This window comes from Pelophylax lessonae, assembly GCF_965119305.1.
Source record: "Pelophylax lessonae genome assembly, chromosome: 8".
In the NCBI taxonomy this organism is placed as follows: Eukaryota; Metazoa; Chordata; class Amphibia; order Anura; family Ranidae; genus Pelophylax; species Pelophylax lessonae.
In genome coordinates this window covers 6,040,963-6,057,446 of record NC_138775.1, presented here as the reverse complement: position 1 = coordinate 6,057,446, position 16,484 = coordinate 6,040,963, and the positions used below count along the sequence as shown (strand labels likewise).

At 44.5% G+C, this 16,484-nt stretch overlaps 1 protein-coding gene across 1 annotated transcript in view; it reads left to right on the top strand.

Annotated features, from left to right (window-relative positions):
- The window catches only part of LOC309561708 (inter-alpha-trypsin inhibitor heavy chain H3-like), a 100,495-nt gene that overhangs the window by 39,960 nt on the left and 44,051 nt on the right, over positions 1–16,484 (top strand). The window contains exon 14 of the mRNA XM_082265694.1: positions 2,682–2,708. Within this exon, the coding sequence (XP_082121820.1) occupies positions 2,682–2,708 (27 nt within the window). The remainder of the gene's footprint in view (positions 1–2,681; positions 2,709–16,484) is intronic.

Here is a 16,484-nt window from a genome sequence, read left to right as displayed (position 1 = left end):
AAGCTTCTCTGGTACAGGGACTGTTGTGACTGAGGGGGAGGGGACATTAGAGTGTAAGCTCCTCTGGTACAGAGACTGATGTGACTGTGGGGGAGGGGACATTAGAGTGTCAGCTCCTCTGGTACAGAGACTGATGTGACTGTGGGGGAGGGGACATTAGAGTGTAAGCTCCTCTGGTACAGAGACTGATGTGACTGTGGGGGAGGGGACATTAGAGTGTAAGCTCCTCTGGTACAGAGACTGATGTGACTGTGGGGGGGGGGGGAGGGTACATTAGAGTGTAAGCTTCTCTGGTACAGGGACTGTTGTGACTGAGGGGGAGGGGACATTAGAGTGTAAGCTCCTCTGGTACAGAGACTGATGTGACTGTGGGGGAGGGGACATTAGAGTGTAAGCTCCTCTGGTACAGAGACTGATGTGACTGTGGGGGAGGGGACATTAGAGTGTAAGCTCCTCTGGTACAGGGACTGTTGTGACTGTGGGGGAGGGTACATTAGAGTGTAAGCTCCTCTGGTACAGAGACTGATGTGACTGTGGGGGAGGGGACATTAGAGTGTAAGCTCCTCTGGTACAGAGACTGATGTGACTGTGGGGGAGGGGACATTAGAGTGTAAGCTCCTCTGGTACAGAGACTGATGTGACTGTGGGGGGAGGGGACATTAGAGTGTAAGCTCCTCTAGTATAGAGACTGATGTGACTGTGGGGGAGGGGACATTAGAGTGTAAGCTCCTCTGGTACAGAGACTGATGTGACTGTGGGGGGACATTAGAGTGTAAGCTCCTCTGGTACAGAGACTGATGTGACTGTGGGGGGACATTACAGTGTAAGCTCCTCTGGTACAGGGACTGATGTGACTGTGGGGGAGGGGACATTAGAGTGTAAGCTCCTCGGGTACAGAGACTGATGTGATTGGCTCAGTGATCTCTGTACAGCGCTGTGGTATATGTCAGAGCTATATAAATGAATAATATAGCAATATTTTGTTTTCCTGCAGATGTGAAGGACGTCGATGATTTTGGTATGTCTCCATCTTGTATCTTTTTTATTATCTCCCTGAGTGACTCCTCCAATTTGTTTGCCAAAGGGCCATTAATATTCTTGCAAACCTTAACCAAGTCCCAGTAGGACCTCTCCACTGATGGAGCGAATTTCAATATTAAGCACATATTTACACTGATGTGATGGCGGCTCCAATATGGAGGGCGTCTCTTTTTCCCCAGTGATCGGTGTCTATAGATTTATGTGTTTATCCCTTTCATTTATTAATATGTTCTTTTCTTGTTGGCTTTGTAGATGCCATTCCTAATTCTCATGGTAAGTATCTGTAGTTTATCTTATAGCAATGGTGTTGTATGTTTGTGTTGGATCACACAGAGCTCCCCCTGGTGGTTGGGTCTGTCCTCACACTGAGCCCGCCCCCCATTTATGTCTTCCTAGCACAAAGCGTTAGCGGTTCTACATTCAGTATTTGCATTTATGTAGATTATATTTAATCCAAAACATTCTATTTATTTATTTGGCATAGAGAAGGGCATAGAGTTAGGACTAACAATGTATTAAAGTACCTGCGGGACACATGATGGCCATCCGCCACCTTAATCAGCTATGGCCATGGAATTCCCTGACCCGCAACAGCATCAGTGGGTGGGGATGCCAGTGACATCATTGCTCCAATGTGACCCAAACCTTAACTCATCCCTAGTTAGGACTCCATTAGGTTTTATTTTTAATTTTTCATTTAGTTACTTTTATTCTGCTGAATTATCCCATTGGCAAAGCAGGAAGCAAGAGAAAATCCCTCCAAAATGAAGGGAAATTTTCCTTCCAATAATTTTTGTCTCTGCCCCTCCCACAATGGTGAGATCTCCTACAGTAGTTTGTGTCTCTGCCCTCCCACAATGGTAAGACTTCCCTGCAGTAGTTTGTGTCTCTGCCCCTCCCACAATGGTAAGATTACCCTGCAGTTGTTTGTGTCTCTGCCCCTCCCACAATGGGGAGATTTCCCCGCAGTAGATTGTGTCTCTGCTCCTCCCACAATATTAAGACTTCCCTGCAGTAGTTTGTGTCTCTGCCCCTCCCACAATAGGGAGATTTCCCTGCAGTAGTTTGTGTCTCTGCCCCTCCCACAATAGTAAGACTTCCCTGCAGTAGTTTGTGTCTCTGCCCCTCCCACAATAGTGAGATTTCCCTGCAGTAGTTTGTGTCTCTGCCCCTCCCACAATGGTGACATTTCCTGCTGTAGTTTCTGTCTCTGCCCCTCCCACAACAGGGAGATTTCCTGCAGTAGTTTGTCTCTGCCCCTCCCACAATGGGGAAATTTCCCGCAGTAGTTTGTGTCTCTGCCCCTCCCACAATGGGGAAATTTCCCGCAGTAGTTTGTGTCTCTGGCCCTCCCACAATGGTGAGATTTCCCCCAGTAGTTTGTGTCTCTGCCCCTCCCACAATGGTGAGATTTCCCCCAGTAGTTTGTGTCTCTGCCCCTCCCACGATGGTGAGATTTCCCTGCAGTAGTTTGTGTCTCTGCCCCTCCCACAATAGTAAGACTTCCCTGCTGTAGTTTGTGTCTCTGCCCCTCCCACAATGGGGATGTGATGTAGAGAGTAGTGATGATGTCATGCAGTGGCGCTCCTCTCTGTATCAGTATTGAGTTGGAATAATTTTGTCTTTTTTGTGTTTTTTAGGTGTAGCAAACAAGATTCTCAGTCATCGTAAGTTTATTTCTTATTTTGATTCTCTAAAATCAGAAGGTTGGTAAAAAGAGAGAAACTGACTATGGGGACACCGGGGGGGGGGGGGGGGTATGGCTGCCGAATGGGCTCCGTTCTGACCTATGAGAGCGTGTTTGCATGCACATGTGTCTGTTAGGATGGCCCATTCGTTTAACCACTTCACCACCGGAGGATTTTCCTGCTTTACAGCCAGGCCACTTTTTGCGATTCGGCGCTGTGCGACTTTAACTGACAATTGCGCGGTCATGCAACGCCGTACACAAACGAAATTTACGTCCTTTTTTCCCCACAAACAGAGCTTTCTTTTGGTGGTATTTGATCACCTGTGCGATTTTTACTTTTTGCGCTATAAACAAAAAAAGAGCGACAATTCTGAAAAAATAACAATATTTTTTAAATTTTTTTAGATGAAATTCCCCCCAAAAAATGTAAAAATCTAAATTTTTTAACATTTTTGGCCAATTTGTTTTCTGCTACATATGTTTGGTAAATAAAATCGCAATAAGCGTATTTTGATTGGTTTGCGTAAAAGTTATCGCTGCTACCAACTACGGGAAAGATTTCTGTCATTTTTATTGTTTTTTTTTTAACTAGTAATGGCGGCGATCTGCGATTTTTTTTTTGTGGGACTGCGACATTGCGGCGGACAGATCGGACCCCTGACTGACATTTTTGACACTTTTGGGGGGACCAGTGACATTACTACAATAATCAGTTACTGTAAAAATGACACTGGCAGGGAAGGGATTAATTTTATTGGAGAGGGAGGGGTTAATGTATGCCTGGTGCTTACTGACGTGTGTTGGGGGAGGGGACTGTGTGACACAGGGACAGATCACAGGTTGAGCTATGCTGAATCCTGCAATCTGTCCCTGAATGTCACTTAGGAGATCCGCCCGCTTTGTTTACACAAGCGGGCGGATCTCCAGACTCGATCCCCGCCTCTCCTCCCCTGGCCCGACGCCCACTGTGTCTGAATCCAGCGGGAGCGAGCCTCCGGCGGCGTGCGCGCGCCACCCACAAGGGGAGGAGTCCAGCGACGTAGGTCTACGTCGCTGGACGATATCGAGCCACTTTGCCGCAGTACGGTCAACGTGACCGGTCGGCAAGTGGTTAATTAAACTGCCCTCCCTGGAAGAAACGCGTCGAAAAAAGTGCGCAGCTGTATTTGGGAAATAGCACCGCGCCAGGCAACTTAGCAAATTGCACCATGGTTGCCGAGGTATTGGGGGTGCCATTAACAATTAATGGCACTCCAGAACAGCTGCTTAAGTGCAGCACATTTCTCTGTGGGTCAGAAATGCATGCGACCTTTCACCCACACAGATATGAACTTAGACTTAACCCTTTTACTGCCACCACTGTAAATGTCGCTGCACCCACCGGGGGCATGTGCAGATCTGAGAAGCTTAATGCTGGCCATTGCCCCCCACCCCCTCACCACCACCACCCATAAGCATGGTGGTGTTGCCGGGTAGAGGGAGACCAATGAAGGTCGGTTCCCTGATCTCCCCTCTCCTGTTATTGACCCCGGTGTCACTTTTCATAGCCCATATGGCCGGGGAAGAATCGCATGCAGTGCGATCTGCACTCCATTAGTTTCACAGGAGGATAGGTGAGACATCAGGGGTCTTTGAGATCCTTGATGTCTCATTAAAGAAAACCTGTCACCAAAAAAATGCATCACTTCTTGCTCCTATGTGATGAAAAAAATATTAAAAAAGTGTAAAACAATTAAAGTTACATCCAAGAATATAAAATCCCTCCCACCCCATAGATATAAAAGTACGTAAATGCACGCATACGTATGGAAATGTTCCGTATCGCCGTGCACGTCGGCATTGGATCACAAATTCTCGGCCCGCTTTGCACAGTTAACTCGAAACTGACGACCTATAGAGGGCTTTTATAGCGCCACCTATGGAGAGTTTTTCGCCATTTCACGGGCAAATGCAATTTTGAGGCTTGACATGTTAGGTATCTATTTACTCGGTGCAACCTCATCTTTTATACACTATATTACCAAAAGTATTGGGACGCCTGCCTTTACACACACATGAAATTTAATGGCATCCAGTCTTAGTTCGTAGGGTTCAATATTGAGTTGGCGCATCCTTTGCAGCTATAACAGCTTCAACTCTTCTGGGAAGGCTGTCCACAAGGTTTAGGAGTGTCTATGGGAATGTTTGACCATTCTTCCAGAAGCACACTTGTGAGGTCAGGCACTGATATGGACCAGGTTAGTGCCACCATGTGAATCACCTCAGTGAATGTAAGGTTGGGGCATTTACCAGATTGTAGCGACCCTCATTAAAGAGAAGTCAAAAAGGAGTTTATGGCTAAAGTTTATTAAAGTTGCACCTACAATGCATGGCGTTTATGCAAGGATACCAAACAATTCAAAATCAGGTCTTTCCCGCAAACAAGATGGCCACAGCTGGTTGGCACATGCACAGTAGCTTCTCCCTATGCGTTTTGTCATAAGTGGCATCATCAAAAATTTTACCGCCTTTTAAATTGATCTACACTATGAAAAGTGCTCTTTTATTTTCACTGTAAAATCGCTATATGGAGCTTTATTGCCCAGGCCAATTTTCAGCTTTCAGGGCTGTCGCACTTTGAATGACAAGTGCGCGGTCATGCAACACTGTACCCAAATTACATTTTTTCATCATTGTTTTCACACAAATAGAGATTTCTTTTGGAAGCATTTGATCCCCACTGGGGTTTTACTTTTTGTTAAACAAAAAAATGACAAAATTTTGAAAAAAAAATTTTTTTTCATAGTTTGTTATAACATTTTGCAAACAGGTAATTTTCCTACATCACTGATGTGCGCTGATAGGCTGCACCGATGGGCACTGATGAGACGGCACTAATAAGGCTGCACTAGTAGGTGGCACTAATGGACACTGATAGGTGGCACTGATGAGGCAGCATTGGTGAGCACTGATGAGGAGGCACTGAGAAGGCTGCACTGATAGGTGGCACTGATAGGCAGCACTGATAGGTGGCACTAATGGGCACTGATAGGCAGCACTGATGGGCACTGATAGGTTGCATTAATGGGCACTGATGGGCGGCAATGATGGGCACTTAAAGGTGGCACTGATAGGCACTATTGATAGGTGGCACTGATGGGCCCTGCTAGGCAGCATTACCAGTGCACTGGTAGGCAACAATGATGGACACTTATAGGCAGCACTGATAGGTGACACAAATGAGGAGGCACTGGTGGGCACTGATTGGCAGCACTGATGCACATTGATAGGCAGCACTACCAGTGCACTGGTAGGCAACAATGATGGGCACTGATAGGCAGCACTGGTAGGTGGCACTGATAGGCGGCACTGATAGGTGACACTGATGAGGAGGCACTGATGGGCACTGATAGGCAACACTGGTGGGCACTGATAGGCAATAATGATGGGTACTGATAGACAGCACTAGTAGGCAACACTGATGGGCACTGATAGGCAGCACTGATAGGTGACACTGATGAAGAGGCACTGATGGGCACTGATAGGCAACACTGGTGGGCACTGATAGGCAATAATGATGGGTACTAATAGACAGCACTAGTAGGCGACACTGATGTGCACTGATAGGCAGCACTGATAGGTGACACTGATGAGGAGGCACTGATGGGCACTGATAGGCAACACTGGTGGGCACTGATAGGCAATAATGATGGGTACTGATAGACAGCACTGGTAGGCGACACTGATGGGCACTGATAGGCAGCACTGATAGGTGACACAGATGAGGAGGCACCGGTGGGCACTGATTGGCAGCACTGGTGGGCAATGGTGGGACTGCACTGATAATCAGGACACTGAAAGTCCCTTTAACACAAGCCGGTTATCTGCTCTCTTCTCCCCTCCTCATGCTGTCAGCATGAGGAAAGGAATGCCGATAACCGTCTTGTGTTTACATTTGTGATCTGTCATTGGGCACAGCTGATCCCGTGGTAAAAGGCCACTGTGATTGGCCCTTGACCCAGATCTGTGATCAGCTGAGTCCCAAGGACTCAACGATCACAGAGCGCGCCGCTCGTGCGCCGCAGCGTGATCACGAGACGACGTCCATTTATGTCCTCCCGGCAAAGTAAGCCCGCGTTGTAGCCGCTATAGCGCGGGCTGAAACTGGTTAATGAGGGTGACTGCAATGTGGTAAGTCTGGATTCACATGGTGGCACTAAGAATTGGAATCCGGATCACATCGTGTCATACATACCACCAGTCACTTATATGATATTTCCTCCTTCCTGCATGGGACTTTATTTTGTGGATTCACACATGATATTGTTTTATTTGTATTTTTAGTAGGACGATTTCTTTACACTTTATAGTAGATATCGTCTATGTAACGGTTACCCATTAATGCACATTTGTGTTTATTTATATGTGCGGTATGCCTTGTATTATGGCATTGTGACAGCAGATAGTTTTCACATATATGACTTTTCTTTCCTTGTATCCAGCACTGTTTTTCTCTTGTTGTTCCATTCAATAATCGCCTCTCTTTGTTTCCTATCAGCAACAAATTCCCATTACTATGGTAAGTCCGAGGTCTTTTTATTTCATTCATTGTCTCTATTGATCCTGCCAGAAATCTTATGAGCACTTCCTGTGCTCTCTGTCTGTGCTGCTCTTATATCATTTACATTGTTCCCTGTCCTCCCTGAGGACTATAGGACCCCTCCCTCCACCTATGCTTTGGGGGAGGAGATTTATGTAGTCCTAACACACTTCCTGCCCTAGGGGTGGCAATGCTGCTTCTTCATAGATAAAGTCTAAGGAGTGAGCGTTGTCACCATCGGCCAGTAAGTATGTTAAACAAAATGTGATATATTTAGTAAAAAAAATTGCAGATGCATTTGTCCAGCAAATGTGCGTGTACATTTTTCCATGCGACTTGGGCAAAAACAAACGTTTTTTATCTACTTCGCCCCCCCCTCTTATGGAGCATAGCAATTCTCACTTTTCTGCTATGAGCCCGTTTATTAGGTGATAATTTTGTCATTGCTTAAGATAACAATGTAGTACATACAGCATCTCACAAAAGTAAGTACACCCCTCACATTTTTGTAAATATTTTATTCTAACTTTTCATGTGACAACACTGAAGAAATGAGACTTTGCTACAATGTAAAGTAGTGAGTGTACAGCTTGTATAACAGTGTAAATTTACTGTCCCCTCAAAATAACTCAACACACAGCCATTAATGTCTAAACCGCTGGCAACAAAAGTGAGTACACCCCTAAGTGACAATGTCCAAATTGGGCCCAATTAGCCATTTTCCCTCCCCGGTGTCATGTGACTCGTTAAGAGTTACAAGGTCTCAGGTGTGAATGGGGAGCAGATGTGCTAAATTTGGTGTTATCGCTCTCACTCTCTCATACTGGTCTGCCTATAAGTGTAGTGGAGGGGTTTGGGGTCTTATACCCCGATCCCTCCATAAAGAGTACCTGTCACTGCCTATTACTGTCACATTCCCCCCCGATCCCTCCATAAAGAGTACCTCTCACTCCTATTACTGTCACATTCCCCCCCAATCCCTCCATAAAGAGTACCTGTCACTGCCGATTACTGTCACATTCCCCCCGATCCCTCCATAAAGAGTACCTGTCACTGCCTATTACTGTCAGATTCCCCCCCCGATCCCTCCATAAAGAGTACCTGTCACTGCTATTACTGTCACATTCCCCCCGATCCCTCCATAAAGAGTACCTGTCACTCCTATTACTGTCACATTCCCCCCGATCCCTCCATAAAGAGTACCTGTCACTCCTATTACTGTCACATTCCTCCCGATCCCTCCATAGAGAGTACCTGTCACTGCCTATTACTGTCACATTCCACCGATCCCTCCATAAAGAGTACCTGTCACTCCTATTACTGTCACATTCCTCCCGATCCCTCCATAGAGAGTACCTGTCACTGCTATTACTGTCACATTCCCCCCGATCCCTCCATAAAGAGTACCTGTCACTCCTATTACTGTCACATTCCTCCCGATCCCTCCATAAAGAGTACCTGTCACTCCTATTACTGTCACATTCCCCCCCGATCCCTCCATAAAGAGTACCTGTCACTCCTATTGCTGTCACATTCCCCCCCGATCCCTCCATAAAGAGTACCTGTCACTGCCTATTACTGTCACATTCCCCCCGATCCCTCCATAAAGAGTACCTGTCACCCCTATTACTGTCACATTCCCCCCCGATCCCTCCATAAAGAGTACCTGTCACTCCTATTACTGTCACATTCCCCCCGATCCCTCCATAAAGAGTACCTGTCACCCCTATTACTGTCACATTCCCCCCCCGATCCCTCCATAAAGAGTACCTGTCACTCCTATTACTGTCACATTCCTCCCCGATCCCTCCATAAAGAGTACCTGTCACTCCTATTACTGTCACATTCCCCCCCCGATCCCTCCATAAAGAGTACCTGTCACTGCTATTACTGTCACATTCCCCCCGATCCCTCCATAAAGAGTACCTGTCACCCCTATTACTGTCACATTCCCCCGATCCCTCCATAAAGAGTACCTGTCACTCCTATTACTGTCACATTCCCCCCGATCCCTCCATAAAGAGTACCTGTCACTGCTATTACTGTCACATTCCCCCCGATCCCTCCATAAAGAGTACCTGTCACTCCTATTACTGTCACATTCCCCCGATCCCTCCATAAAGAGTACCTGTCACTCCAATTACTGTAACATTCCCCCCGATCCCTCCATAAAGAGTACCTGTCACTCCTATTACTGTCACATTCCTCCCCGATCCCTCCATAAAGAGTACCTGTCACTCCTATTACTGTCACATTCCCCCGATCCCTCCATAAAGAGTACCTGTCACTCCTATTACTGTCACAAGGGAGGTTTACATTCCTTGTGACAGCAATAAAAGTGATCAGAAAAAAAAATCAAAGGTGCAGTGTAAAAATAAAAAAAATACAATAAAAGAAATAGGGAGAAAAAATATTTAAGCGCCCTGTCCCTCTGTGTTCGTTCGCAGAAGCGAATGCATATGTAAGTCGCGCCCGCAAATGTAAACAGTGTTTAAACCACACATGAGGTATCTGCACGATCGTTAGAGCGAGAGCAATAATCCAAGCACAAGACCTCCTCTGTAACTCTAAACTGGTAACCGTTAAAATTTTTTAAAGTGTCGGCTATGGAGATTTTCTGGTACTGAAGTTTGTCACCATTCCACAAGGGGGCGCAATTTTAAAGCGTGACATGTTAGGTATCTATTTACTCAGCGTAACTTCATCTTTCACATTATACAAAAAAATGGGCTAACTTTACAGTTTTGTTTTTTGTTTTTTTTTTAAATTCAGGAAAGTGTATTTCTTCACAAAACAATTGCATTTGAAAGACCGCTGCGCAAATAAAGTGGGACATAAAATATTGCAACAACCGCCATTTTATTCTCTACTAAAAAAATATATATAATGTGTGGGGGTTCTAAGTAAGTTTCTAGCAAAAAATACTGATTTTAACTTGTAAGCAACAAGTGCCAGAAAAAGGCTTAGGCATGAAGGGGTTAAGATAACATTGTAATACGTAGATTGGACAAACAAGACTTTCTTTTTGTGAATATCGTCTCGCTACAATGTTTCTTTTCTTTTCCACAATCCATAGGCAATTAAACATAATAAAACTAAATAAAAGGCACTTTTTCTTTTTTTGAGCAGCTTTCGTTTAAAAATAAATAGTGTTACTGCACATGAAGTGCCCGTTCACATACGAGCGACGCTACTTCCAGGGGCGACCTCGGAGTGGCCGCCACGGACTTCATAACATTGAAGTCTATGGCGGTCGCCTCCGGGTTGCCCCAAAGAAGCTCCGGACCCTTTTTCTAAGTCGGAGCGACTTGTGTCGCTCCTATTAGAACGGGTCCACAGCTTCCCTATGGAAGGCGACCTACAGCGGCCTCACAGGTCGCCTTAGTGTGAACGGGGGCGAAAAGTGTGCATTTTATTCAGTGATTTGTCCTTTTTTAAACATCACTAAAATTAGGATTTTAGAACAAATCATTGCAAAGTGTTTTACAAATAAAATAAAGTAGGTTTTTTCAACTTTTAGCTTTTTTTCAGTGTGATACGTGCAAACATACACTATATTATATACACTATATTGTCAAAAGTATTGGGACGCCGGCCTTTACACACACATGAACTTTAATGGCATCCCAGTCTTAGTCCGTAGGGTTCAATATTGAGTTGGCTCCACCCTTTGCAGCTATAACAGCTTCAACTCTCCTGGGAAGGCCGTCCACAAGGTTTAGGAGTGTCTATGGGAATGTTTGACCATTCTTCCAGAAATGCATTTGTGAGGTCAGGCGCTGATGTTGGATGAGAAGACCTGGCTCGTAGTCTCCGCTCTAATTCATCCCAAAGATGTTCTGTCAGGTTAAGGTCAGGACTCTGTGCAGGCCAGTCAAGTTCTTCCACCCCAAACTCACTCATCCATGTTTTTATGGACCTTGCTTTGTGCAATGATCCAAATCATTTGGTGGAGGGGGGATTATGGTGTGGGGTTGTTTCTCAGGGGTGGGGCTTGGCCCCTTAGTTCCAGTGAAGGGAACTCTTAAGGTGTCAGCATACCAAGACATTTTGGACAATTTCATGCTTTGTGGGAGGAGTTTGGGGATGGCCCATTCCTGTTCCAACATGACTGCACACCAATGCACAAAGCAAGGTCCATAAAGTCATGGATGAGTGAGTTTGGGGTGGAGGAACTTGACTGGCCTGCACAGAGTCCTGACCTCAACCCAATAGAACACCTTTGGGATGAATTAAAGTGGAGACTACGAGCTAGGCCTTCTCATCCAACATCAGTGCCTGATCCCACAAATGCGCTTCTGGAAGAATGGTGAAACATTCCCATAGACACTCCTAAACCTTGTGAACAGCCTTCACAGAAGAGTTGAAGCTGTTATAGCTCTAAAGGGTGGGACAACTTCATATTGAACCCTACGGACTAAGACTGGAATGCCATTGTAGTTCCTGTGTGTGTAAATGCAAGCGTCCCAATACTTTTGGTAACATAGTGTATGTCTGTAACAATGTAACAGTTCTAGAGAACGCTAGAGGGAATTAGCAATAGAAAGTGGCTTACATTTATGTATTTCCTTTGGCCCGAACAGCAATGGTTTATGCAAACATTTTATAAATACAGTATAATATTACATTGTTATAATTCGGTATTACGCTTTAAGTGGTAAAGAAAGGATAAGGACGGCGCCCTCGGAGCACGCCCCTTCCAAAACATGTCTTCAATTAGCGGCTCCCATGTGGTCCTCCTTACCCTCCCCCCCCCCCATATCTATTCTATGTAACCCGTATAACTTTCTTTATTTCAGTGGATTACTATGACTCACCCTCAAGTGAGTATTATTATTATTATTATTATTTTTTTTACTATCTTTAATTTTCCTTAAGATGAAGCTCAACTGATTAGATGAGATTGGTTATTTCTGCTCCTCCCCTTCCCCTCCCCCAATGTTGAGTAATTAAATGGTTCCTAGAGCCCAGCTTGAAGCCTTTAGCCCTTTGAGTATTATTAAAAAAATAGATACATGTATGTTTCTATATATAGCTTTTTTGTATGTTTTTGTATATAGCTTTTTTTGTATGTTTCTATATATAGCTTTTTTGTATGTTTCTATATATAGCTTTTTTTTTGTATGATTCTATATATAGCTTTTTTGTATGTTTCTATATATAGCGTTTTTTTATGTTTTTATATCAAGCTTTTTTGTATGTTTCTATATATAGCTTTTTTGTATGTTTTTGCATATAGCTTTTTTTTTTTTTTATGTTTTTATACATAATTTTTTTTGTATATTTCTATATATAGCTTTTTTGTATGTTTTTATACATAATTTTTTTTGTATATTTCTATATATAGCTTTTTTGTATGTTTTTATATATAGCTTTTTCTTTTTTTATGTTTTTGTATATAGCTTTTTTCATGTTTTTATATATAGTTTTTTTTTTGTATGTTTTTATATATATATATATAGCTTTTACGTGATTTACCCATCTATAAGATGTCATTAGACATTTCGGTGTATAATCATGCAAACAACACTTTTTAACTTTCATTTATTCATATCTGGGTACAAAGCCCCAGACCGAGGGAGACTGACAGTTATTTTGTGTTTCTCCCATTTGCGAATAATCGCACCAATTGTTGTCACCTTCTCACCATCACCAAGCTGCTTGGCGATGGTCTTGTAGCCCATTCCAGGCCTACAACAGGGATCCTCAAACTACGACCCTCCAGCTGTTGCAGAACTACACATCCCATGAGGCATTGCAAATCTTTGACATTCACAGACATGACGAGGCATGATGGGAAATGTAGTTCTTGAACAACTGGAGGGCCGTAGTTTTAATGACTCCTGCTCTACAATCTTCTCCCTGACATCCTTGGACAGCTCTTTGGTCTTGGCCATGGTGGAGAGATTGGAATCTGATTGATTGATTGATTGATTACTTCTATGGACAGGTGTCTTTTATACAGGGAACAAGCTGAGATTAGGAGCACTCCCTTTAACCACTTTACCACCGGAGGATTTTGCTGTCTTACGCCTAGGCCACTTTTTGCGATTCGGCGCTGTGCGACTTTAACTGACAATTTGCAACGCCGTACCCAAACGAAATTTACGTCCTTTTTTTCCCACAAATAGAGCTTTCTTTTGGTGGTATTTGATCACCTGTGCGATTTTCATTTTTTTTTATATTAATTAAAAAAAGCGACAATTTTGAAAAAATAACAATATTTTTCTACTTTGACAGTTAAAAAATATCCAATATATTCAATTTTTGTCATATATTTAGGCCAAAATGTATTTAGCTACATGTCTTTGACAAAAAAAATTCTCAATGAGCGTATTTTTAACCGCTTTATGACTGGAAGGTTTTACCCCATTGCTGACCAGGCCATATTTTGCGATTCGGCACTGCATTAATTTAACGGACAATTGCGCGGTCGTGCAACGCTGTACCCAAATTAAATTTATGTCCTTTTTTTCCCCACAAATAGAGCTTTCTTTTGGTGGTATTTAACCACCTCCCACCCGGGCCATTGTACATATACGGTCGGGTGGGAGTCTCGTCCTTCTGATCAGACGTTTCGGAACGTCCTTCAGAAGGAGAGAGATCGCGCCGCCGCGGGTGCGCACAGTGGCGCGATCCCGATGTGCCTGTGTCCCTAGGACACAGAGCAACAAGATGCAGCAGGAGCGCCCTGTGATTGGCCCTCCTGATCACATGACGGCTGTGTCCAATCACAGCCGTCATGTAATGTCAATACAGCCGTTGTAACGGCTTCGATCTCTTCTTCTCCTGACAGATCCTGTCAGTGAGGAGAAGAGGAGAGGATCGGTGCTGCAGCCGGGGTGATCAATGCTGCATATCAGTGCTATCTATCAGTGCCACATATCAGTGCCCATCAGTGCTGCATATCAGTGCCACCCCATCAGTGCCACCCCATCAGTGTCTCCTCATCAGTGCCTGTCAGTGCGGCGTCATCAGTGCAGGAAAAAACGTATCTATTTACAAAATTTTATAACCTAAACAAAAAAACTTTTTTTTTTTTCAAACTTTTCGGTATTTTTTTATTTGTGCACCAAAAAAGAAAAAACCTGGCGGTGATCAAATACCACCAAAAGAAAGCTCTATTTGTGGGGAAAAAAATGACATAAATTTGGTTTAGGTACAGTGTTGCATGACCGCGCAATTGTCATTCAAAATGCAACAGTGCTAAAAGCTGAAAATTGGTCTGGGAAGGAAGGGGGTTTAAGTGCCCTGTATTGAGGTGGTTAATCACCTGTGCGATTTTTAAATTTTGCGCTATAAACAAAAAAAAAAAAGCGACAATTTTGAAAAAATAACAATATTTTTCACATTTTTTTTATATGAAATTCCCCCCCAAAAAAATGTAAAAATCAAAATTTTTTATCATTTTAGGCCAATTTGTTTTCTGCTACATATTTTTGGTAAAAAAAAATCGCAATAAGCGTATTTTGATTGGTTTGCGCAAAAGTTATTGCGTTTACTAACTAAGGGAAAGATTTCTGTCATTTTTGGTGTTTTTTTTTAACGAGTAATGGCGGCGATCTGCGATTTTTTTTTTTTTTTTGCGGGACTGCGACATTGCGGCAGACAGATCGGACCCCTGACTGACTTTTGACACTTTTGCGGGTACCAGTGACATTACTGCAGTAATCAGTGCTATACATATGCTCTGTTACTGTACAAATGACACTGGGAGGGAAGGGGTTAATTTTTATTGGAGAGGGAGGGGTTAATGAATGCCTGGTGCTTACTGACGTGTGTGGGGGGAGGTGACTGAGTGACACAGGGACAGATCGCAGGTTGAGCTATGCTGAACCCTGCAATCTGACCCTGCCTGTCACTTAGGAGATCCGCCCGCTCTGTTTACACAAGCGGGCGGATCTCCACACTAGATTCCCCGACGATCGGGGAAGAGCGGTGGTGATCACCGTCTCTCCTCCTCCGGCCCGACTCCCGCTGTGTCTGAATACAGCGGTAGCGAGCCTCCGTCGGCGCGCGCGCGCCGCCCACAAGGGGAGGAGTCCAGCGACGTAGGTCTATGTCGCTGGATGATAACGAGCCACATTGCTGCAGTAGCAGCAGTGTGAGCGGGGGTAAAGTGGTTAAGAGATTCCTCCTAATCTCAGCTCATTACCTGTATAGAAGACACCTGGGAGCCAGAAATATTGCTGATTGATAGGGGATCAAATATTTATTTCACTCATTAAAATGCAAATCAATTTATACATTTTTTGAAATGCGTTTTTCTGGATATTTTTGTTGTTATTCTGTCTCTCACTGGTAAAATAAACCGACCAATAAAATTATAGACTGACCATTTCTTTGGCAGTGGGCAAACGTACAAAATCTGTGGGGGGGGGGGTCAAATACTTTGTCCCTCAGCTCCATGTAGTGTCCAAAATGTATTTTACTACTACTTATATTAAAAAAACATTCAGTCCCCGTTCACACTACGGCGACCTGTGAGACGACCTGGTCGCCTCACAGGTCGCCGTAGGTCGCCTTCCATAGGGAAGCTGCGGACCCGTTCTAATAGGAGCAACACAAGTCAAGACACATCGCTTCTCGGCCTTTTGGCTAAGATCAAGTGTAGTATCTGTTCTTATCAGTTGGTATGGAACCTGATGGTTAGTATCGGTGGGGGCCGAAATGAACCAGGGCGCTCCGGAACAACCGGGGGACTGGGAAGTAAGCCACATCAGAGAAAGCCGGATGGGTCCATTGCCTCTGATTTGAATGGGTCCGCCCCTACCAGTTTGAAGGGAGCGAGAAAACTGGGTTGTACCGTGACCAGTTAGTACTGCTCCTGGATGTGATTGGTAAGGAACGGCGGTGGCGGTGGGGGAGCCTTTCCTCCTGGGTTGAATCTGGTCTTGCCAAAGGCTTGTCCCCAGTTGAAGGCAGGTTCTCCCTAAGCTGTCCAAAGTTCTGATGCCTCCTGGTAGGATAGGGCTACACTCGGTCTGGCCTTTGGGCCGGGGTAGAGAAAGCCCGTAGTGTATGTGCCCCTGGGGTGGCAGCCCAGGGGTGCCTTAATTCTCACTGGTGAGGGGCAGCTCGCCTTGAGTTTTTCGGCACCATGGTCACTGCACCTACGCACACTTTTTTAAGCACCTGCCTCTTGGGCAAGGCCTTTTGGCTTCGACTAGAGGA